The 24,176-nt window shown below is 47.1% G+C and overlaps 1 protein-coding gene and 5 non-coding genes across 6 annotated transcripts in view; all 6 read left to right on the plus strand.

Moving 5' to 3' along the window:
* The first annotated feature begins 316 nt into the window (after nucleotides 1-316).
* Nucleotides 317-24,176, plus strand: part of LRRC27 (leucine rich repeat containing 27) — a 45,791-nt gene continuing 21,931 nt past the window's right edge. The window contains 4 exon segments of the mRNA XM_069864152.1: nucleotides 317-526; nucleotides 868-998; nucleotides 4,246-4,304; nucleotides 12,383-12,535. Coding sequence (XP_069720253.1) covers nucleotides 317-526; nucleotides 868-998; nucleotides 4,246-4,304; nucleotides 12,383-12,535 — 553 coding nt within the window.
* LOC138724401 (5S ribosomal RNA) lies at nucleotides 15,495-15,613 on the plus strand. Its single transcript, XR_011338031.1, has one exon. It is a non-coding gene; the product is annotated as a 5S ribosomal RNA (ribosomal RNA).
* On the plus strand, nucleotides 16,842-16,960 carry LOC138724408 (5S ribosomal RNA). The gene has a single exon (XR_011338038.1). It is a non-coding gene; the product is annotated as a 5S ribosomal RNA (ribosomal RNA).
* LOC138724402 (5S ribosomal RNA) lies at nucleotides 19,000-19,118 on the plus strand. Its single transcript, XR_011338032.1, has one exon. It is a non-coding gene; the product is annotated as a 5S ribosomal RNA (ribosomal RNA).
* Nucleotides 20,347-20,465, plus strand: LOC138724409 (5S ribosomal RNA). Its single transcript, XR_011338039.1, has one exon. It is a non-coding gene; the product is annotated as a 5S ribosomal RNA (ribosomal RNA).
* Nucleotides 22,505-22,623, plus strand: LOC138724386 (5S ribosomal RNA). The gene has a single exon (XR_011338017.1). It is a non-coding gene; the product is annotated as a 5S ribosomal RNA (ribosomal RNA).

Genomic DNA, 24,176 nt, shown 5'->3' on the forward strand with positions numbered 1-24,176 from the left:
TGACATTTCTTTTTTACTGCGCCTTCAAATGTGTGTAATGATCACTCGTACCATGATCACAAGTTTATATAGATAAAGAATAAATTGACTGCGTGGTTTAGTGATTGATAGGAATGGTTGGGCTTGATGATCCTGTGGGTCTTTTCCAACCTAGTGATTCTGTGATTCTAATCCAACTAAGTACATAGCTGGGGATAATCTGAAAATCAATAATATTAAGATAACCTTACTTTGTGTATGTACAAAGTACACCATTGTTTTTTTCCTCACTTGATCTGTTTAAATGACTGAGCCTGTATTCCAGGCTTGCTGACAAATGGACGACAGCTATCCTAAAGAGTTAAACAGCAGCAGTGATCATCTTAGAGGTGAACATCTCAAAAAGGGAAGTTCTTCCAGTTCTGATTCATCAAAAGAGATCAAGAAAGCTGTTGAAGAGTGTCTGTCATCTTCAAGTACTCTCGATGTCAGCAGAAAAAATATTGAGCATCTTACGGAGGAAATATATACACTGCCCAACATAAAGGTGCGTAAATTGTTGTGAGTAGTTCTGATACCCTTGACTTAAATATAGCACAGAGCAGTTAAAGGCCCCGTGCTGTTCAGGTGAGTGGAAAAACTACAGATTCTTAGCTATGTTCTTTAATCCCTGGTAGTTTTTGTTTTGTTTTTTTAAGAAAAAGTCCTTAAATTAATCACTTCTGTGCATAATTTATTGAGTTGTGTATCCTTTAATCCTCTCTAACTGTATTATTTCCACAAAAACATAGAGCAGTTTACAGTTTTCACACTGAATGCTTTGCATGCTAAGGAACGCCCCTTCCCCCTTCTCTTCCTGAATTTAAAATGTTTGTTTTTCTCTCTTAGTACCTTCATCTGGAAGGGAATGTCATATCAGTGATTCCCGAGGATTTATTTCACAAGCTGCCACATCTTGTTTGGCTGGATATCCAGTATAACGAGATTAAAGCTCTTCCCCTTGAAATCGGTTACCACAGGTAAGATCATTGGTCACACAGGTAATTTAATAACAATTGTATTCATCTTCTATTTGCCTTACTGTAATTTCATTGTAACAATCAGACTTTTATACTTTTGTTTGGCATTGACCTCAGCGCAGAGGAGTGGTAAATAAGCTTGATTTCTTCTTTTTTTTTTTTTTACTAAAACTCAGATGAACTGAAAGATCCAATTAATACTACATAGTGATTTTTTTAAACACTTCTAGCTTTAGAAATGTAAGACCTGTTAGTCTTTTGATGTAAATATTGCACCATTTTCATTTTATTGACTGCAGGTGACTATTTGTACAGGAATAGAGGAGGTAAAAGCAGGGACTCTGTTACAAACCTCATGTTGCTGTGATCAACAAAACTAACTTTTCACCAATTTGTTTTTTTTTTTTCATGTCCTTGAAGAGATCCTTAGTTATCATTCCTGAATGGAAGACCACAAATCACAGTGTGTGGTAATTAACAGGACAAATAAATAATTTTGTTACTAGGGGGAAAAAAGACTGATATGGAATAGTTTTCTTGCTGTTGTAGTTCTAAAAGAAACCTTGCTGTGAAGAGTGAGTCAGGAGGATGAGAAGCAACTCTTGAACAATATATGCCACAGAATTTCTGCCCCCTCCCCCCCCCAAAAAAAGTAAATAAAATCAGAGCATCTTGTGACTAAAACAAGGTACTTAAAGGTATTTTAAGATCAAGTACTCAACTTGTGATTTAAAAAAAAAACCACAGTAAATTAGGCTATGCCTCTAAAGAGCCAAAAAAAATCAAATTTAATGATGCTTTCAAATATAGCTTTCATAAATTATTTTTAAATTGGACAGGGCTGATTGTTTTTTCATATGGTTTGTGCATTAAATGAAAATCACTGTATGAGTGGTTGAAATCCTTTGAAACTAAGACATATTCTGTGTCTATCTTCCTTGAAAATGTCAGTTATTAGTCCCTACGCATATTGTGCTTTGCCTTATTTGTATTTTTCCAGACTTTAAACAGTAGCTCAGCTTTTAGAAAATGCCTATCAGACATATTCACCAAATATTACTTGGTTCCATTTTATCGTTATTACATATTGGAGCATAAGCTATATTTTAAGACGTTAGGAAACTTTCAGGGTGTCCTTTTCACGAAGCAGCTGAAAGTGTAGTTTTCATTGAAAGCAGAGAGTTATTGATCTATTGTATCACTTTGAGGCAAATTGATCATCAACTCCAGTTGTTCATGAATCTTTTCACTGGTTTTAGTGGATGCTATGATTAGAGCTTCTCCAGGTCGAGCCAAAACGTTGCCTCCGTTGTGGAAATGGTGTCTAGCTCCCAGTGCAGGCAGGGAGAGTTCCACTGTGGCATTTCTCTCCAGAAATCGGTGTGTACAGCTGAGCAGGCATCGGCCAAAGTCACATTCCACATCATCGTTGCAGCAAAGACTGTATTCAGGCAAGAGCTGGCAAGAACGAGCCCTTGCTGTGGCCACAGCTCTCCATGCACAGGACCATAAATGCCAAGGGGTTCAAAAGGCAGCAGGATCACTCCGCTGTCATGTAGTGCCTGAAACTTCGGGGGAAATTTGGATTTTGGAGTCTGGAAACTCTTGTATCTTTCACTTAGTTTTTTTTCCTTTAACTGGAATTCAGTACTCCGCTTCACAAATGCAAACGTGGATAAGGTGCTGTCATTTTATTTGACTGAATATCTTAAAGTATTGCTGCACATGTTAATCCAGTGTTGAAGAGTTGCCAAAATGTTTAGTTTGTTTTTCTTTCCTAGGGGTAAAGAAATATTATGGCAGAAACAACCAAGCTTTCTTCTTGTTTGTTTTCTTGAATTTTAACCGTAAACAAGACAAATTGCAACACTAGTAAATAAAAACCCATGAACTCTTCTGTTAGGATAATTTTTCATGTATGGTATGGACACCTTGTCTATAGAATATAATTTAATCTGATATGTTGCCAGATATTAAAGGCTATTTTGCATTTGGACCAAGTGTCCCTGTACCCTAAACATGCAGCAGCTCAGAGGCTCCCATCACTGCAAACAGTGTAGAGAGCAGCTTTGCACTTTTTGCTTGCTAAGCAATACCAATTGTTTTCTGAGCACAGGCATACTGACACTTTTTCAGGACCCTCAGATTTGTCTGAATGTCAGCAGTGTTTCAGATTTAGACTCATAGAATAGTTTGGGTTGGGAGGGACCTCAAAGATCATCCAGTTCCAACCCCCCTGCCATGGGCAGGGACACCTCCCACCGGATCATGCTGCCCAAGGCTTCATCCAACCTGGCCTTGAACGCCTCCAGGGATGGGGCAGCCACAGCTTCCCTGGGCAACCTGTGCAACTTCCCTGGGCAACCTCACCACTCTCATCATGAAGAAATTCCTCCTTATGTTTAGTCTAAACCTGCCCCTCTCCAGTTTCTAGCCATTGCCCCTCGTCCTATCACCACAAGCCTTTGTAAACAGTCCCTGCCCAGCTTTCCAGCCCCTTCAGGTACTGGAAGGTCCTTGGAGCCTTCTCATCTCCAGATTCTCTAAGCCTGTCCTCGTATGTGAGGTGCTCCAGCCCTCAGATCATCCTTGTAGCCTCCTCTGGACCCGTTCCAACAGCTCCATATCCTTCTTATGTTGAGGATTCCAGAACTGGACAGAATACTCCACATGAGGAGTAAATGTATCAAGCAACATCCTTGTACGTGACATAAATGTGACCCTTGCCCACTTCCCAGGATGCTTCCAAATATATGAACACCAGAGCTTTAAAAAAAAAAAAGTTGACAAAATTAAATACAAATAGGGCATATTTCTTTCTAATCTCATTATCAAAAATGGCTGAGCAGTTTTAGCTCATATTTAGCCTGAGGATTGTACTCAACAACCCAAACAGTTGAAGCTCAGCAAAATTATAAACAACTGAAAATGATATGTTTATAATTAGAACAGCTGGTATAAGACTTTAAAGTGATGGGCAGGCTTTGCAAAGAAAGATCAAATACTAAATATTGTACATAAGAAATGGGCATAAATGCAAACTTGAGATTGTCATACCAAGCTTCGGGGTGTGTTATTTTCCAGCTCTGACATTAGCAATGACGAAGTGTGAATTTGCCTCGTGAAATCCTTTCTGTAGCAGGAAACAAAAGCAAGAGCAAAAAGGAGGAAAAGTGTTCTGATGTTTCTGTTTAATTAAATGAACTTTGCTCTTACAGTTGCTACTCTTTTCTGTTTTGTTGGAAAGGCAATTGAAAACTCTGCTTTTAGAAGGGAATCCTACAAAAGAGCTTCCCACGGAGCTTTGTAAGTACTTGCTGCTTTTTGGAAGATATCAGAGACATATTTGGGCTCTTAATGTTTAGTTCTGTGGTTAGACTTTAGAATAGCTTGACATTTATCTAAAGAATGGTTTTAATTTACTATGAACATGTGGCTTGAGATGGGGAAAAATTATTGAGATTATGATGACTGTCTTCATTGATAAGGGGGGAAATTTTAATAAAAATATTTGTCGTATTCTAGTCAGAAACGTTCACCATTGTTTCTCTGAGTAAGGCTGAAGTAAAAAACATGCTTGGACATCAGGCGTTTTGGGCATCTGCGTAGTGAGATATAAATAAGCAAACATGATTAGAGCTGAAAGCTTCTGCAGCAGTTTCTTATGCTTAAAGTTGTCTTTACAGTTTGTACCTTCATTTTACTGACACTTTGCTTCAGCAAAACTACTTTGAAATGACAAATATTTCCAAATCAAAAGCTGCCAAGGAAAACAGATTAAATGGACTCCTGGAACAGGCCAGTCAGAACTCCTTGGGCTTTCAGAGTGCTGAGAGCATAAGCATTGGGGTGTTTTTTAGGCCCTACTGGATGTTGTCAGAGCCAAGAGGCTCCTTGCTGTGGTACTGGGAGGCTAAGCTCCAAAGCTACATCTGGAGTCTAGGCTTGTCTCATCAAAGCAAATGCCTTAAACTGACAATGGCCACACAGTGAGCTCTAGCTTCCTTTTGCTTTCATGAGTGATGGTTCATGATTCTAGTGGGAGGTGTCCCTGCCTATTCCAGGGGGGTTGGAACTAGATGATCTTTAAGGTCCCTTCCAACCCAAACTATTCTATGATTCTATTCAGGCTGTGCTTTGGCATACACTTTTGTAGCTGCTTGTGGTAGACCATGTGCTTCACTGGACTGTTAAATTTGTTTTCAATTTTCAGTACTGCCTACATGAAGTATCTTACCTCTGTCCATCAGATGACATCTATGCCAGTAAATAAAATGTGCCCAGGAATGTCCCCAAGCCCTGGTGCCAGCTGGCACAGAATAACCTGTTCCTACACAATTTCGGTCTTGATCCCAGGGAGGGTGGAATCACACAGAACTCCCCTGGGAGTGGATCTGGAGCATCATAATTCCCAGGCTACATGGAGGAATTGCCTGGGAGAGACCTGGTTAGTACAGGCAGACACGTTTATCGGGCATCTACACAACACTTTAGAGATACAGATGTTCAGAGCCTAAAGCCCAAGAATGTTTCCAGGCGCTACTACTTTTTCTGTTATTTTTAAGACATCTTTGCTATTCATAATTAATGCTGTGCAAGTGTAGGCCCTCCTACTCCACAGGCAAGGTATTAAGACAGTAACCAGGCGCAGCAGTAAATGCCCTGACCTCACAGCCGTTCTCACCCTCCACCATGCAATCCTGACCCACTCAATTTCTACCTGGCAGCGATTCTTGGTGCAGTCTTGACCAGTCCTTTTTCAAGAATTCCGGCACTGGGGTCTTCCATGCAGACCTGGCACTCTTCAGCTCTCTAAAGTTCTGCTTTCTTTAGGCTTGCTACCCGCAGGTTTTGGGCCAACTCATCTTCCCATGTCTGGCCAGGATCGGCTCTGGTATTGCTGAGCTCTGTGCTGAAATCGTTCACAACCAACACACCAGAGGGTGCAAGTGTGATGCGCGCTGCCTGCCCTGATGGTGGATCGATGTATGGGTAGGGAAGAAAGACTCCTGCCGTTTGGATGCTGTTGACTCAGATGCAGTTCACGCACTACCAACTCTGCTGTATAGTCAGCTTTTAGTTGCATCCTGAAGCAGGGCTTATTCCTGTGGAGGCTTATGTCCTAGGAGACTTGGTTGAAGGAGAGCTTTAACAAGGGATAAAGCATATAAGTAGACAGGGAAGTGACCTCAAGCTCGGGTTGGACTAGATGACCTCTGCACCCCTGCTGCCCGCATATCTTCTGGAGAGGAATGGCTGGCAGCCCAGGCAGGGAAAGAACAGAAGGCATCACTCTTTCCATTCCCGCTTCCAGTTATTCCTGGAATAACTCTATGCTTTCTAACCTAAGCTGAGTGGTGACTGACTCAGGAAAATATTATTTGCCGATTCAAACATCCTTGTGTCTCTCAAAGCAGAATGAGTCACTGGTATGCTGACTTTTCTGCAGTAAAACTTTTTTTCATGCAATGCTGATTTCTGGGCAGATCCTTGATCAGGATACCTCAATTGTTACAGATTTCCCAGACTGGTATGGAGATGAGGGAATTCCTACCACATGTGACCTTTATCAATTTCTCCTGGCTCTATGGATGATAGGTAGCAACAAAAAGGATGCCAGAATTCCTGGGGTGTCGGAGGTTTTAGTCAAGTGACCGCAAATGGAAAAGAGCACTGCAGGATTTTCAGGGCAGGTTTTATTGGGCAGCAGTGCAATGTTGACAGATGGCTCGAGGTATTTGTAGAGGCTGACTGCAGCCAGGTTTCCTAAACTTTGCACTTTATAGAGTGGCGCAGCAAAAACCTGACTGGGCAGGGTGGCCTGAGCCAGGCTGGGCTGCTCTGCCAGCTCTGCTAGCAGGACTTTCTGCATCATTTGCCTTAATCACTTGCACGCATCCACTTCAATATTTTTACAGTCACAAGGATTCTGCATAAGGCTGGCAGGATTGTTATGCTGGGGTGATGCTGCCCTACCATATGCCTTACTTTGGATCATCTTTTCCCTTGGCAGAGCCTGTCTGTCCATGGCATTGATGCCTACCAGTTATATATATCGCAATTTCCTCTATGTAATATAGACACATGTGATCTGCAGAACCGTACCTCCCCCTGCCCCACAGCCGAGATGTGCCAGACTTGACTCCTGACATAGTGGACAATGAGAGACTTGGACAGGCAGAGTGATTTCAACCATAGCTAGACATGGTAGATGTAACGTAAGGGTTTGCCTTAATCCAGGTTCCTAAAGGCTTGTCATTTCCCTGCGGTGGAGCTGTGCTTGTCAGGGCTTCCAAGACCCTTGCACGTCCCAGGCAGCCTGTATCGCAGGCTTCTCCAGTCACAAGGACCTGAGGAGATCAGGACCAAGAAGTCCGCCTGGCAAGCTAGGAGAAAACCTGGGAAATGTGCCTGTGACATAGACAGTGGCTGTCAAAATCTAGTATCTTTTTACAAAACATTCATGTTTTGACAAGACCGCTTTTACTGACAAAATCATGTTTCATGAGCTAATTCCCCGCCCACTCGTCCTCCTACCCTTCCCTATTGCTCTCCTGTCTGTGCACTTGCCATCGTACCCACCTATACCAAGACACAGAGTAGGAACTAATGCTGACAGTGTCAGCACTAACTTAGATTAGAGTTACTGCCCTGTAGTGGCCATTCGAGGATTCTTTGGCTTATCTTTTCATAGTAAGTGGAACACCAGTTTTATGATGCTGGTATCATCAATACCAAACAAAAAGCTTGTAACATAAACTGTGAGGAGTTTGAAGGATGGTTTGTGATAACTCCATCTCAGCTGTTAGTCTTCATTACTTGTGTGTGTTTTTCTCCTAGATCTGTAATGAATGAAGTTTGCCTTCATTCGTTGAACTTTGTTGTTATTGTTGTTGAAAGCTGCCTGTTCAATGAATGAAAAATCTTTGGAAGGGGAGTGGAAATCTGGTAACAAACCAGTTTTGTTATTTGCCTGTGGCTGTGCCTAGAATGTTTGTATCAGTGCACCTGATTTATATAGAATCATTGTTTATTCTGAATTCAGTTATCAAAGATGAAAAATTCATTGCCAGCCAATGTTACAAAAAATTATCTCGACCTCCTGTGTCCTGTGCGCTAGGTATGCAGTGTTGTGGCAAGCTTTGGATACATGCCTTCTGCTTCCAGGACCACCTGTGGCTTCTAGGAGAAGTCTGGAGAGGTACCTGGCTGTGGGTAAGTCACCAGACTGCCCACTTCTCAGTTTCTTCCGCTGTAATGTGGGGATGATGCTGTTATAAAACTCTTTGAGCCTCCTAAAGAAAGCATTTCATAGGAGGTAGATAATATCATTGCTGCATCTACCTAAGGGTTCTTGAGAATGATTTAGGAACAACTCTAGAGCTTGAAGAATCTCAGTAGGTGATGCAGTCAATACTTTACTTACATTTTATTGGAAAGGATGCTGAAAGGTAGCGTGCCAGTTTGCCATTCTCCCAGCCATGCAAAGTCAGCGCACACTGCTACATCATGCACGATGAGTTGTAGCTGCATGTCCTGTGTAACTCCCCCACCACATTCAAATGATGTTCAAACCTGAGTGGCTTTCAGCAAGAGAGAAAAGAGATTTCATTTTGCCAATACTGAAGTCATCTCTGATTCATTTTGATGATTTCTGATTAAAAATAGATTCAATTTCTTCACACTAAACTATTTTAAATCTAATTATTCCCAAATCATTCTTTACAAGGTGCATTTTCAAAGCCATTTCTTTTTGTTGAGAATGTAACTCTTCCTTTCTACATTTATATTTTATGATTATTTGAAGTAATTTTCTAATTTGTGAATCATAACTGCAGGAAAAGATATTCTGGTAATTGCAGCTCACTTAGCAAACTTTTTGGTTAGATTGTTAGAACAGAGAAAATTTAATAAGCCTCCAAACCTCAGCATTCTTCACAGTCAATGCCATATTGATAACAATATGATTGTTCAGAGCATTGGAAATGCTTGCTTGTTTGACAGAGGTACAGTTGTTTATGAGCTTTATGGTTATACTTCTTCACAAAAACATCAGCTATAATTACATTACAGCATATTTAGTCTCTGTGCAATAAATATGGATTTTTAATGTTATGTGCTTCTGTTACTGTAACATAATTACGTTAAAGCACTGGTGCTGTGCTGTATTTTTGTTTTGTAGTCAAGTCATTCTTCCCTTATGCCTTTTTTTTCTGGCCCGTTTGTCTGCCTGGGGCATTTCCATTGATCCGTGTCTCCTCAGAACTCTTCTCCTTTCATGAGGTGTTGGCAGGCTTGACTCCAAATTGTTCTCTCATGAGCTTCTCTTACAGTCAAATAACAATAGGTCTGTTTTGCAGCCAGCATGTGGTACACATGGAGTGTAGTTTAGTTTTTGATCCAAGTGTTTACCTGGGGATTTCAACAAATAATTTCTTCAGTCCCATTCTTGTTCAGCTTCTCTAAATCACCTCAGTTGCAATTTGAGTGCAATTTCAGAATAATGATTCAGCCAATTCTGATTTTCATCGGTTCTCAGTTTGAGTTCAGCTTTAGCAGACTTCAGTGTAATAGATCCGATTAAAATCTGAGAGTTCTTGTTCTAACTATGGTCTGTAGGTGGGGAGATGTAAGTTTTGAATATATTTGAGATTTGAGCTAAATTTTCCTTTGCTCTTAAGTAACTTTGTTGATGTTGGGATGGCAAAACTCGTTTTTTCTTAAACTACTGATAAGTTACTGGTCAGCTTTGACACCGTGGCTTATCAAAAAAAAAACAGGTAAACAATGAAAAATAGGAATGTAGTTGAAAATAAATAAGTCTTAGGTGCACTTCAGTGAAACTGGAACAAATCTGTGTAATAGGACATTGCAGTAAATTCACTGCATAGCTGCTACTTTACATGTAGCAGGCTGTACATGCCATCTCCTTGATGTGAAGAACACATTTGTTCTTGGGATTCGAGCCTGTTCCAAGAGAATGGAAGGATCCAGCAGCTGTCCCCGTTGTAGTGCTTGGAAAAATGCCTTTGTGCTCCCCAGCTTCTTGGAGAACGTTAGTACCAACTTGAGCTGCTTGTTGCATTCAGTTGCTCTCATGATGGTTTTATTTTCTCTTTTAAAGTGTCCTTTGTCAATATTGCTGTAGTTGATACCACTAGAGAAGTAATGTCAAATGGAGTTGTTAATCACACTATATAGTTTATATTGTAACATTCCTTTCAGCTTTAATTACAGGTAATTTAAAATCAAATACTTGTTCTATTAGTAATACATTTGTCATTTCTGCAAGGAAGGTTTTACAAAAACATTTTAAATGAGCAAATATACCATTTTATACCATAATGAGTAAGGCAGATTGACACAGGTGATATTTTAAGCAGTCAACCTGTAGAAAGTGAGGCAGGTCAGACAGAACAGTCAAGCTGTGAATGGAGATTTAAAGTGTGACTCCAGTAATGCAATATGACAAATATATTCTGATTGACTAGATTTGAGATTGTGTGGTTTTCAATGCTGCACTTCCTGGATGCAATATTATAAACCATATATCAATCTAAAATAAATATCGGGGCAAAATAGGATATTACTTTTCCTTTAGAGACTTGTTACATTTATTTTTTGAAAGATTTAACAGATTTAGTCTCTTGTGCTTTTGTTTGAGCCAAAACTGACTGATAGTATTATTCATTCTGAAAATCTAGATAGGAGGAGAAAAATTGCTAATTTTATTTTACTTCTATGTAATAAAATTTATAAATATTTATAAATAGAAAAACTTGATGTAAATCTGATTTCTGGAATTTATTGTGTGTACTTTGCACTTTGTTGCCATTTCACCAGACAGTAAGAACGTGATGCATGACTTCAACCTTGCTAGTCATCTTCTCTTTACATGTGTGACCTCTGCTGCATGTACTTTTGTTTGAGATGAGTAGGAGGCTGCAGCAGGCTTGAGATGCAAGAACTCATTAGCCCTTGGGAGGCTAAAGATTTATGTCCCTCTCTCGCTTGTCATCAAGAGATGGTGTCCCTTTGTTTCCTTGGGCAAGAATAGGTAATGGTACTGCTGAGAGTGAGAAGCAATATAAATCCATTGATTCCAGAAGCAGAAAATCAGAACAAATTACTGAAACAAAAGGAGAGGAAAGCTTTTAAATTAAAATCTTTAATTCCTTTCTTATGTTAAAAATAATGTAGGGTAAAAATGCATTTATAAAGAGCACAAATTCCATTCATTTATGAGTAAAAGCACAAGAACAGCAGTTGAGGGATTGTACTGGTTACCTAAGCTGCTGTGAGGAAGTTCATTTTGTCTAGACTAATCTTAAATGCGGTGAACAACTTGCTTAGAGAAATGAAATAGTTAAAAAATCAAATTAAAAAACATGAAAAACATTCCAAGCCTGTAAAGCAACAGAAGAATAGAAGGGAGAAAGATGAAAAAGCATGCAAACGATCACAAGAAGAATGACAGTCTGTTTTTTACAAATTCACATGAAACATTTCAGAAACCAAACTAAATGTCTGAAGTCATCAAGGGGCAGAGCAGGTGCTGGATGCGCGCTGCATCTTTGGCTCAGTTCAGAGACTTCTTCCTATGCTGGGAAAAAGGGGATGGTTTTGGACAGAAGAGATTATAGTGTTGTGCTTCATTTATAAGTATGTGAAGTGGTAAAATAAGTGTTTGGCTTTGTATGCATCTGATGCAAACACTGAAACTGGGTTTCAACTCTTTTTTCACAGAAGCTTAAGTCTGAAGGTGGCCTTAGTTAAGTCATAGAATCACAGAAGTGTAGAATAGTTTGGGTTAGAAGGGATCTTAAAGATCATCCAGTTCCAACCCCCCTGCCGCGGGCAGGGACACCTCCCACAAGATCAGGCTGCCCAAGGCACCATCCAACCTGGCCTTGAACACCTCCAGGGATGGGGCATCAATAGCTTTAACATTCTGAGGAGTTACTTTCAAGGAGAAAGGAAATATTTCAGTGTAATTCAGTCTTGTCTGTCCAGAATAGCCTAGATTTGAGAAGAGAAATCTAGCCTATCAGGAATGTTAGGTATCGCAGTATTAGTAATACTGTGCCTATATAAAAGTATTCAGTTATTTGTAGCTCTGAAAACAGCAAGATAAAAATCACTGGACTTGGCTAAATAAATGCTTTAAAGTAGAATGTGGTATCTGCATATGTAATAATGGTAATTATCATAGAAATTGTGGACACAGTAAGTAGCAGTCATTCACCTTGACTCAACTGCTACATATGTGTGAAAACTCACCCATCACTCGAAATATTGAAAGATTTGGCCTGATGATCTTTCGAGGTCCACCCCACCCTGGGCTGTTCTGGGATTCTGTTTGCTAAACTATATCATTTTTGCAGGAAACTTAATTTCATTGAAAGCCTTGAATCTGAGACACTGTCCCCTTGAATTTCCACCGAAAGATGTCATAAGAAGAGGATTAAAATCCATCCTGTGATTTCTTCGGGATTCTGAGAATGGGAAAAGACACTGTACCAAGCCAGCCACTTCAGGTATGTTGGAGATGTATTCATGTGCAGTTACTGCAATTTCTTTTTAAATTGGCATGAATTAAGGGCTGCTTTCCTTGTGGGCTCTTCCACTAATGAGTGTTGTCCAGCTTTGCAGCTGAAAGGGATATTGCCATCTAGGGCAAGTGAGCAAAAAGGAATGCTTTGATGTTGTAAGAAAAAAAAGAAGAGTAGTTTGGTTTTGTACAGGAGAAAGTCTGTGTTATGTGTGGTGTGGTTAAAGAAATAGTAGGAGTTTCATCTGAGGTTGTTCTTTAGGATCAGCAAAGAAGCATGAGCAGAGGGTAAGGTCATTTAATGAAGATGAGAAATGTCTAGTGTGCATGCCAGGCACTTCATAAGAATAGTATACAGAGTAAGCATCCAGGTCGATGATGCTTTCTAGGGAATACAGGGGAATTGGAGATATTAGAGAAATGAAAGGGGACACCTAATTAGCAGAAGACTGGGGAAAAAAATGGAAATACAGTACTTGGCTTACAGAAAAAACGTGGAGCCAATAAAATTACAGATGGGTCAGTGTAGCTTCTGTTTCAGGATATAGTCTGGTTCAGATACTCAGACTGCTGCTAGCACTAAGTAGATTAGCGACATCCTCCCATGGATATCAAACCCTAAAAGTCATGCAGATCCAGTTGCCTGTATTGACACCTTTGGCAGCTTGGTGGGCGAAGGAAGAGGCTGCTGAGGGCTGGCACGTGCTGGCCTTCTCTTAGCATGTGTGGTACTTTCTGCTTTACTGCTTACTCTGCCCCTGTCTGCCTGCCCTTTGACACGAGGAAAATAAAAATATGTATGGAAGAGATCCCTTCTGTCTGCCCGGGTGTCACAAAGAAGGCAGGAATATAATTATCAAGTTGTATACAATCTGAAGAACAGACCAACTTATTCATGAAAATTTAGTACACTATAAATGCATTATATGCCATAATTAATTTGTACAAGAAGTTTGATTTTTTTCATCCCCATACCAGAAGCCTGATAATTTTTTTGTGTTTCCATATTGTATTTGAGCCCACATTCTTAAAAGACAAGAACAATTTGCTGTTTATCACACTTTCTCCTTTGTTTGCCACAGTATTGCAGTTCTAAATTTAAATTAAGAGAGTAAAATGAAGAAATTGTTCAATGAGGAGGAGGTGCAACATTGTTTGCATTCTTTATAGTCCAATAGATTCCAGAAGTCGTTAATAATAGAAATACTGGGCATACTCCCACAGAAGAACTCCTCATACTTATGCTTTCCTATAGTGAAAGCGAATTACTGTCGATACCATCAATATAAAAGTGGAATTAATGGTGTTAAAATCTGATATAATTAAAGGGAATGCACTAACTTCAGACTATGAATGAGCCGCTAAAAATGCTAAGCAATTTGGCAAAATATAAAAATATTGGCTCAAAATAACATGACACTGAAAATGAAGTCAAAATACCGTAAAGATAACTGTGTTTCCTAATTAGTCTCAGTTCCACTTATGATATCATTAAAGGGAACAGTACACATCTCCAGAATGTCATGTGATTGTCTTGAAGACTTCATTTATAGCTCTCCTTTTGAGACAAATTATATTCCCGTAGTCTTGCTTAATTACCACTACTTAAATTCAAATTTTACCACATTTTAGTGTGACTTAAGAGCAAGCACTGTGTTTTTCTGTATAGAGAAGTTATATCTGTTACTAATGCTTAATGTTTATGTAATTTTCTCCTTATCAATGGAAATTAATTTTGGCATGCATAATACGCAAAAATTTGCTCACTTAACTTTGTTTCAGATCTTAAAATGTTGTAGGCTGAGATACCATGTAGGTTGGCTTTTATACTTCTAAGAGAACTTGTTTCTGTCTGATCTGCAGACAGATGGACGTGATGTGTTGGAGAAGTGAAGTAGCTCAGTGGGTTGGCAAGTTAGATCCTCTGAGAAGTTAAAATCAAGGCTTGCTTCAGACCACATTTCATTAGCTTCACTTCCCTAAAAATGTTCTCATCCTAGGACAGCAACCAGTGGCCTGTGGAAGCAGGTGCACTTCATTAAGTGTTTCGGGGGTTTTGTTAAATATTAATATAGAAACGTACAGCAAAAAAGAGTTAAATGAAAGTTAATACCTTCTGTAGAATCTTTCACTTTTACTGGTGCATTGTGTTATGTCTGTTTACAACGAGTACCAAAATGAAAGGGCAAAAAAGCTCATAGTTTTATTTGTGCTTAATGTAGTCAAGGCTGATGGCTGTTTTTCAGGACATGGGCCTAATGCCAAGTGTAGGTGTTTACTTGGTATTTCCATCAACAGCAGAATAACATTTAGAATCAAAATAGGAAAACCACTCAGGAGTGGAATAACATGCCAAACGAGTACATTTAATTTTCAGTGGAACTAATGTAGCTTTTGGATATTCAAAATTATGCTTTTTATAGGCTTTCAAGGTGTTCAGTAACAAATCCCTGTCATGGTTGAAATACATTGAAATATTTCAGTCCAATTAAGCTAAGCTTTCTCTACATTCCAGAGGAGTTTTAATAAGCAAATTATGCAAAACTGAAGCATGAGTAGAGGACATGTTCTTACTGTTGTTACTGATATGGATGCTCCAATTTCACAAATACGAAATGAATTTACCTTTAAGAAATTTGATTGCTAACTGAAATTAAAAAATTAGGGCAATAAAAAATGTCAGACAGCCGAATGAACGTGAACCAGCAGCGTGCCCAGGGGGCCAAGGAGGCCAGCGGCATCTTGGCTTCTGTCAGAAACAGCGTGGCCAGCAGGTCCAGGGAGGTTATTCTCCCGCTCTGTTCGGTGTGGAGTGTGTTGCGATAGGTATTTTTATTGGGTGCGTGGGGTTAGTGTTCGGGAGCTGATTAGTATGTATGTGTGCGTTGTGCAGCACACAAGGCGTGTTGTGCGGGAGAGGCTGGGGGTGCTGGGAGGCAGCAGGTGCCTACGGCCACACCACCCTGAGAACGCCCGATCTCGTCCGATCTCGGCAGCCAAGCAGGGTCGGGCCCGGTTAGTACTTGGATGGGAGACCGCCTGGGAATACCGGGTGCTGTAGGCTTTTGCTGCCCTGGGGGCGCCATTTGGAGGCTGCGCTGCTCTGTCCCCCCTTTTTGCGGAGCCCCGGGCAGAGAGGTGCGCACGGAGGGCGCCGTCCTGCCCGCTGCAGCCCCCGGGGCAGCTTTCATCTTCTGCCGGGCGGCCCCCGCGGTCCTCGGTGTCTCCTGGCTGGTCTCCAGCCCCTCCCTGCGCCCTCCCCGCCCGCTCCAAGCGCCCCGTGCCAGGCCCGGCCCCCGCTCCTCTCCGCCGCGCCCCCAAGGCCCCGGTGAACGCTCCCCCGGGGCCGCCGGGACCGCCCCCTCCCGCCAGGCCCCGCGCGGGCCCGGCCGGTGCCGGGTGCCGGGAGCCCCGCGCCGCCCGCCCCGCTCCCGCTGCCGCCTGGGGTTTGCTGGGATTTGCCTGGCTCAGGGATCGCCCCCCGCCTCAAATGTCCGCCCCGCCGCAGAACCCGCCGGCCTGCGCTGGACGCCGCCCAAGAAGCGGCCTTTAGAGGCTTCCCCGAAGCTGCTGCGAGGGAAGTTTCTGCAGACGCTCCGGGGCTGGCTTGGCGCTTGCTCCCGTCGTTCTCTCAGAGTCCCCTCTGCAGCGATAACGTCGGAGGTGCCGGTCGGCCCGTCTCCTTTCCCCGTTGTCCGTGGCCCCCACGGTAGCGGACAGTGGCTTGCAGTGCAGCCGCCAGCGACGTGAGGGAATCCAGAGAACTCCGGGGTCGCTGATCAGGAGGTTTCATGGCAAAAACCTCCTAGTGTTCCTAGTGACAAACCGTCTGGGGGGGCGGTGACCGTGGGCCAGTTCGGCCACCCTGAGAGGCAAACAGGCAGCAGAGACATAACGGCCAATCCTCCCTCCTTCCTGCGGCCCAGCCGGGCTTTGCTCCGGCCCCCGATGTGGAGTGGCCACCAGCCCTCCGCCTGCCCCTCTCCTCCCCGGGGCTCAGCACAGCAGCCGCCGCGGGGCCGGGGGATGTGTCAGGATGGGGAGGGGGAGGTGCTGTGTTGTGGGCTGTGTTTGTCGTAGGGCGTGTGGGTGTGTTGTGGGGTGTTTGGGGTTGTTTGTTGTAGTTGTTTGTGTTTTGTGTGGGGCGTGTGTGTTGTGCTGTGTTGAGTGTGTTGCCATAGGTGTTAGTGTTGGGTGTGCGTGGTGTTAGTGTTGGGGGGTGTTTAGTGTGTGTGTGCGTTGTAGCAGGCGCGTTGTGCGGGAGAGGCTGGGGGTGCTGGGAGGCAGCAGGTGCCTACGGCCACACCACCCTGAGAACGCCCGATCTCGTCCGATCTCGGCAGCTAAGCAGGGTCGGGTCCGGTTAGTACTTGGATGGGAGACCGCCTGGGAATACCGGGTGCTGTAGGCTTTTGCTGTCTTGGTGGGGGCTCTGTCCCCGCTTTTTGTGGAGCCCGGGCAGAGAGGTGCACAGGGAGGGTGTCGTTTCCGGCATTCTCCTTCTCCTGGGAGCCTAGACGGGTTTGATCTGGAAGGGAACTTCAAGAGGCTTGACTTGGCAGGCCTCTGCCATGGGCAGGGCACCCTCCCACCAGAGCAGGCAGCTCCAAGCCCCGTCCAGCCTGACGTCGACCACTTGCAGGGATGGATGGGGCTTCTCTGAGCAAACTGTTGCAGTGCCCCTCCAAAGCCTGCTTGGGAACAACTTCCTCCTTCAGTCTAGTCATAGAACCGTAGAATCACCAGGTTGGAAGAGACCCAGTGGGTCATCAAGTCCAACCATTCCTATCAAACACTAAACCCTGCCCCTGAGTGCCTTGTCCCCCCAGTCCCTTAAACACCTCCAGGGAAGGGGACTCAACCCCCTCTCTGGGCAGGCTCTTCCAGTGCCCAATGACCTTTTCCGTGAAAAAGTTTTCCTAATTTTCAGCCTAAACCTTCCCTGGCGGAGCTTGAGGCCATTCCCTCTTGTCCTGTCCCCTGTCACTTGGGAGAAGAGCCCAATACCCTCCTCTCCACAACTTCCTTTTAGGTAGTTGTAGCGAGCAATGAGGTCTCCCCTCAGCCTCCTCTTCTCCAGGCTAAACAACCCCAGCTCTCTCAGCCGTTCCTCATGATGCCTGTTCTTCAGCCCCCTCACCAGCTTTGTTGCTCTTCCCTGGACTCGCTCCAGAGCCTCAACATCCTTCTTGTGGTGAGGGGCCCAGAACTGAACACACAATTCAAGGAGCAGTTTCTCATAGCATTCTGCTTAGGAAACTGTCAGCCTCTGGGCTGGACAGGCAGACACTCTCCTGGATGGAAAACTGGTTGGACGGGTGGGCCCAGAGAGTGGTGGGAAATGGAGTTAACTCCAGCTGGAGGCCAGTTCCAAGTGGTGTCCCCCAGGGCTGAGTGATGGGTCCGGCCCTGTTCCATGTCTTTATCAATGACCTGGAGGAGGGGATCGAACGCACCCTAAGTACGTTTGTGGATGACACTAAGCTGGGTGGAAGTCTGGATCTGCTTGAGGATAGGGAGACTGTTCAAAGGGATCTGAACAGGCTGGACCACTGGGCTGAGAAAAATGGGATAAGGTTTAACAAGGCCAAGCGCCGGGTCCTAAACTGGGGGCACAACAACCCTGTGAAACTACTGACTAGGAGAAGTCTGGCTGGAGAGCTGCCCGGAGGCAAGGGACCTGGGGGTGTTGGTTGACAGTGACTGAACATGAGCCAGCAGCGGCCCAGGTGGCCAAGAAGGCCAATGGCATCTTGGCTTGGATCAGAAACGGCGTGACCAGCAGGTCCAGGGAGGTTATTGTCCCCCTGTACTCAGCACTGGTGAGACCGCACCTGGAATCCTGTGTTCAGTTCTGGGCCCCTCACCACAAGAAGGATGTTGAGGCTCTGGAGCGAGTCCAGGGAAGAGCGACGAAGCTGGTGAAGGTGCTGGAGAGCAAGTCTTAGGAGGAGCGTCTGAGGGAACTGGGGTTGTTTAGCCTGGAGAAGAGGAGGCTGAGCGGATTGCTCTCGCTAAGTACCTGAAAGGAGGTTGTAGAGGGGAGGGAGCTGGGCTCTTCTCCCAAGTGTCAGGGTACAGGACAAGGGGGAATGGCTTTAAGCTGTGCCTGGGGAGGTTGAGGCTGGACCTGAGACAAAAGTGATTGACAGAAAGGGTCACAGGACGCTGGCAGAGGCCGCGCAGGGAGGTGGTTGATTCCCCATCCCTGGAGGTGTTTAAGAGGCGGGTGGGTGAGGTGCCTTGTGGCAGGTTTAGTATTAGGTAGGTATGGTTGTAGTTGTTGTTGTGGGTGTTTTGGAAGGTGTTGTTTGTGTTTTGTTGTTGTTTTTGTTGTTGTGTTGTTGTGTGTGAGTGGGTAGCGGTAGGTGTCGGGGCGGCGTGTTGTGTGTTGCGGTGTGAGGAGGCGCGTTGTGCGGGAGAGGCTGGGGGTGCTGGGAGGCAGCTGGTGCCTACGGCCACACCACCCTGAGAACGCCCGATCTCGTCCGATCTCGGCAGCCAAGCAGGGTCGGGCCCGGTTAGTACTTGGATGGGAGACCGCCTGGGAATACCGGGTGCTGTAGGCTTTTGCTGCCCTGGGGGCGCCATTTGGAGGCTGCGCTGCTCTGTCCCCCCTTTTTGCGGAGCCCCGGGCAGAGAGGTGCGCACGGAGGGCGCCGTCCTGCCCGCTGCAGCCCCCGGGGCAGCTTTCATCTTCTGCCGGGCGGCCCCCGCGGTCCTCGGTGTCTCCTGGCTGGTCTCCAGCCCCTCCCTGCGCCCTCCCCGCCCGCTCCAAGCGCCCCGTGCCAGGCCCGGCCCCCGCTCCTCTCCGCCGCGCCCCCAAGGCCCCGGTGAACGCTCCCCCGGGGCCGCCGGGACCGCCCCCTCCCGCCAGGCCCCGCGCGGGCCCGGCCGGTGCCGGGTGCCGGGAGCCCCGCGCCGCCCGCCCCGCTCCCGCTGCCGCCTGGGGTTTGCTGGGATTTGCCTGGCTCAGGGATCGCCCCCCGCCTCAAATGTCCGCCCCGCCGCAGAACCCGCCGGCCTGCGCTGGACGCCGCCCAAGAAGCGGCCTTTAGAGGCTTCCCCGAAGCTGCTGCGAGGGAAGTTTCTGCAGACGCTCCGGGGCTGGCTTGGCGCTTGCTCCCGTCGTTCTCTCAGAGTCCCCTCTGCAGCGATAACGTCGGAGGTGCCGGTCGGCCCGTCTCCTTTCCCCGTTGTCCGTGGCCCCCACGGTAGCGGACAGTGGCTTGCAGTGCAGCCGCCAGCGACGTGAGGGAATCCAGAGAACTCCGGGGTCGCTGATCAGGAGGTTTCATGGCAAAAACCTCCTAGTGTTCCTAGTGACAAACCGTCTGGGGGGGCGGTGACCGTGGGCCAGTTCGGCCACCCTGAGAGGCAAACAGGCAGCAGAGACATAACGGCCAATCCTCCCTCCTTCCTGCGGCCCAGCCGGGCTTTGCTCCGGCCCCCGATGTGGAGTGGCCACCAGCCCTCCGCCTGCCCCTCTCCTCCCCGGGGCTCAGCACAGCAGCCGCCGCGGGGCCGGGGGATGTGTCAGGATGGGGAGGGGGAGGTGCTGTGTTGTGGGCTGTGTTTGTCGTAGGGCGTGTGGGTGTGTTGTGGGGTGTTTGGGGTTGTTTGTTGTAGTTGTTTGTGTTTTGTGTGGGGCGTGTGTGTTGTGCTGTGTTGAGTGTGTTGCCATAGGTGTTAGTGTTGGGTGTGCGTGGTGTTAGTGTTGGGGGGTGTTTAGTGTGTGTGTGCGTTGTAGCAGGCGCGTTGTGCGGGAGAGGCTGGGGGTGCTGGGAGGCAGCAGGTGCCTACGGCCACACCACCCTGAGAACGCCCGATCTCGTCCGATCTCGGCAGCTAAGCAGGGTCGGGTCCGGTTAGTACTTGGATGGGAGACCGCCTGGGAATACCGGGTGCTGTAGGCTTTTGCTGTCTTGGTGGGGGCTCTGTCCCCGCTTTTTGTGGAGCCCGGGCAGAGAGGTGCACAGGGAGGGTGTCGTTTCCGGCATTCTCCTTCTCCTGGGAGCCTAGACGGGTTTGATCTGGAAGGGAACTTCAAGAGGCTTGACTTGGCAGGCCTCTGCCATGGGCAGGGCACCCTCCCACCAGAGCAGGCAGCTCCAAGCCCCGTCCAGCCTGACGTCGACCACTTGCAGGGATGGATGGGGCTTCTCTGAGCAAACTGTTGCAGTGCCCCTCCAAAGCCTGCTTGGGAACAACTTCCTCCTTCAGTCTAGTCATAGAACCGTAGAATCACCAGGTTGGAAGAGACCCAGTGGGTCATCAAGTCCAACCATTCCTATCAAACACTAAACCCTGCCCCTGAGTGCCTTGTCCCCCCAGTCCCTTAAACACCTCCAGGGAAGGGGACTCAACCCCCTCTCTGGGCAGGCTCTTCCAGTGCCCAATGACCTTTTCCGTGAAAAAGTTTTCCTAATTTTCAGCCTAAACCTTCCCTGGCGGAGCTTGAGGCCATTCCCTCTTGTCCTGTCCCCTGTCACTTGGGAGAAGAGCCCAATACCCTCCTCTCCACAACTTCCTTTTAGGTAGTTGTAGCGAGCAATGAGGTCTCCCCTCAGCCTCCTCTTCTCCAGGCTAAACAACCCCAGCTCTCTCAGCCGTTCCTCATGATGCCTGTTCTTCAGCCCCCTCACCAGCTTTGTTGCTCTTCCCTGGACTCGCTCCAGAGCCTCAACATCCTTCTTGTGGTGAGGGGCCCAGAACTGAACACACAATTCAAGGAGCAGTTTCTCATAGCATTCTGCTTAGGAAACTGTCAGCCTCTGGGCTGGACAGGCAGACACTCTCCTGGATGGAAAACTGGTTGGACGGGTGGGCCCAGAGAGTGGTGGGAAATGGAGTTAACTCCAGCTGGAGGCCAGTTCCAAGTGGTGTCCCCCAGGGCTGAGTGATGGGTCCGGCCCTGTTCCATGTCTTTATCAATGACCTGGAGGAGGGGATCGAACGCACCCTAAGTACGTTTGTGGATGACACTAAGCTGGGTGGAAGTCTGGATCTGCTTGAGGATAGGGAGACTGTTCAAAGGGATCTGAACAGGCTGGACCACTGGGCTGAGAAAAATGGGATAAGGTTTAACAAGGCCAAGCGCCGGGTCCTAAACTGGGGGCACAACAACCCTGTGAAACTACTGACTAGGAGAAGTCTGGCTGGAGAGCTGCCCGGAGGCAAGGGACCTGGGGGTGTTGGTTGACAGTGACTGAACATGAGCCAGCAGCGGCCCAGGTGGCCAAGAAGGCCAATGGCATCTTGGCTTGGATCAGAAACGGCGTGACCAGCAGGTCCAGGGAGGTTATTGTCCCCCTGTACTCAGCACTGGTGAGACCGCACCTGGAATCCTGTGTTCAGTTCTGGGCCCCTCACCACAAGAAGGATGTTGAGGCTCTGGAGCGAGTCCAGGGAAGAGCGACGAAGCTGGTGAAGGTGCTGGAGAGCAAGTCTTAGGAGGAGCGTCTGAGGGAACTGGGGTTGTTTAGCCTGGAGAAGAGGAGGCTGAGCGGATTGCTCTCGCTAAGTACCTGAAAGGAGGTTGTAGAGGGGAGGGAGCTGGGCTCTTCTCCCAAGTGTCAGGGTACAGGACAAGGGGGAATGGCTTTAAGCTGTGCCTGGGGAGGTTGAGGCTGGACCTGAGACAAAAGTGATTGACAGAAAGGGTCACAGGACGCTGGCAGAGGCCGCGCAGGGAGGTGGTTGATTCCCCATCCCTGGAGGTGTTTAAGAGGCGGGTGGGTGAGGTGCCTTGTGGCAGGTTTAGTATTAGGTAGGTATGGTTGTAGTTGTTGTTGTGGGTGTTTTGGAAGGTGTTGTTTGTGTTTTGTTGTTGTTTTTGTTGTTGTGTTGTTGTGTGTGAGTGGGTAGCGGTAGGTGTCGGGGCGGCGTGTTGTGTGTTGCGGTGTGAGGAGGCGCGTTGTGCGGGAGAGGCTGGGGGTGCTGGGAGGCAGCAGGTGCCTACGGCCACACCACCCTGAGAACGCCCGATCTCGTCCGATCTCGGCAGCTAAGCAGGGTCGGGCCCGGTTAGTACTTGGATGGGAGACCGCCTGGGAATACCGGGTGCTGTAGGCTTTTGCTGCCCTGGGGGTGCCATTTGGAGGCTGCGCTGCTCTGTCCCCCCTTTTTGCGGAGCCCGGGCAGAGAGGTGTGCAGGGAGGGTGTCGTTGCCCGCATTCTCCTTCTCCTGGGACCCTAGACTGGTTTGATCTGGAAGGGAACTTCAAGAGGCTTGACATGGCAGGCCTCTGCCATGGGCAGGGCCCCCTCCCACCAGAGCTCCAAGCTCCAAGCCCCGTCCAGCCTGGTATCGACCACTTGCAGGGATGGATGGGGCTTCTCTGAGCAAACTGTTGCAGTGCCCCTCCAAAGCCTGCTTGGGAACAACTTCCTCCTTCAGTCTAGTCATAGAACCGTAGAGTCATCAGGGTGGAAGAGACCCACAGGGTCGTCAAGTCCAACCATTCCTATCAAACGCTAAACCCTGTCCCTGAGCGCCTTGTCTCCCTATCCCTTAAACACCTCCAGGGAAGGGGACTCAACCCGCTCCCTGGGCAGCCTCTTCCAGTGCCCAATGACACTTTCCGTGAAAAAGTTTTTCTAATTTTCAGCCTAAACCTCCCCTGGCGGAGCTTGAGGCCATTCCCTCTCGTCCCGTCCCCTGTCACTTGGGAGAAGAGGCCAGCACCCTGCTCTCTACAACCTCCTTTCAGGCACTTGTAGAGAGCAATGAGGTCTCCCCTCAGCCTCCTCTTCTCCAGGCTAAACAACCCCAGCTCTCTCAGCCGTTCCTCATACGACCTGTTCTTCAGCCCCCTCACCAGCTTTGTTGCTCTTCTCTGGACTCGCTCCAGAGCCTCAACATCCTTCTTGTGGTGAGAGGCCCAGAACTGAACACAGGATTCAAGGAGCAGTTTCTCATAGCATTCTGCTTAGGAAACTGTCAGCCTCTGGGCTGGACAGGCAGACACTCTCCTGGATGGAAAACTGGTTGGCTGGCCGGGCCCAGAGAGTGGTGGGAAATGGAGTTAGCTCCAGCTGGAGGCCAGTTCCAAGTGGTGTCCCCCAGGGCTGAGTGCTGGGTCCAGCCCTGTTTCGTGTCTTTATCAATGACCTGGAGGAGGGGATCGAACGCACCCTAAGTAAGTTTGCGGATGACACTAAGCTGGGTGGAAGTGTGGATCTGCTGGAGGGAAGGGAGGCTGTTCAAGGGGATCTGAACAGGCTGGACCGTTGGGCTGAGACCAATGGGATGAGGTTTAACAACACCAAGCGCCAGGTCCTGCACTTGGGGCACAACAACCCTGTGCAACTACCGACTAGGAGAAGTCTGGCTGGAGAGCTGCCCGGAGGCAAGGGACCTGGGGGTGTTGGTTGACAGTGACTGAACATGAGCCAGCAGCGGCCCAGGTGGCCAAGAAGGCCAATGGCATCTTGGCTCGTATCAGAAACGGTGTGACCAGCAGGTCCAGGGAGGTTATTCTCCCCCTGTACTCGGCACTGGTGAGACCGCACCTGGAATCGTGTGTTCAGTTCTGGGCCCCTCACCACAAGAAGGATGTTGAGGCTCTGGAGCGAGTCCAGGGAAGAGCAACGAAGCTGGTGAAGGGGCTGGAGAGCAAGTTTTA

The sequence above is a fragment of the Phaenicophaeus curvirostris genome, chromosome 9, assembly GCF_032191515.1.
Source record: "Phaenicophaeus curvirostris isolate KB17595 chromosome 9, BPBGC_Pcur_1.0, whole genome shotgun sequence".
NCBI classification, from domain to species: domain Eukaryota; kingdom Metazoa; phylum Chordata; class Aves; order Cuculiformes; family Cuculidae; genus Phaenicophaeus; species Phaenicophaeus curvirostris.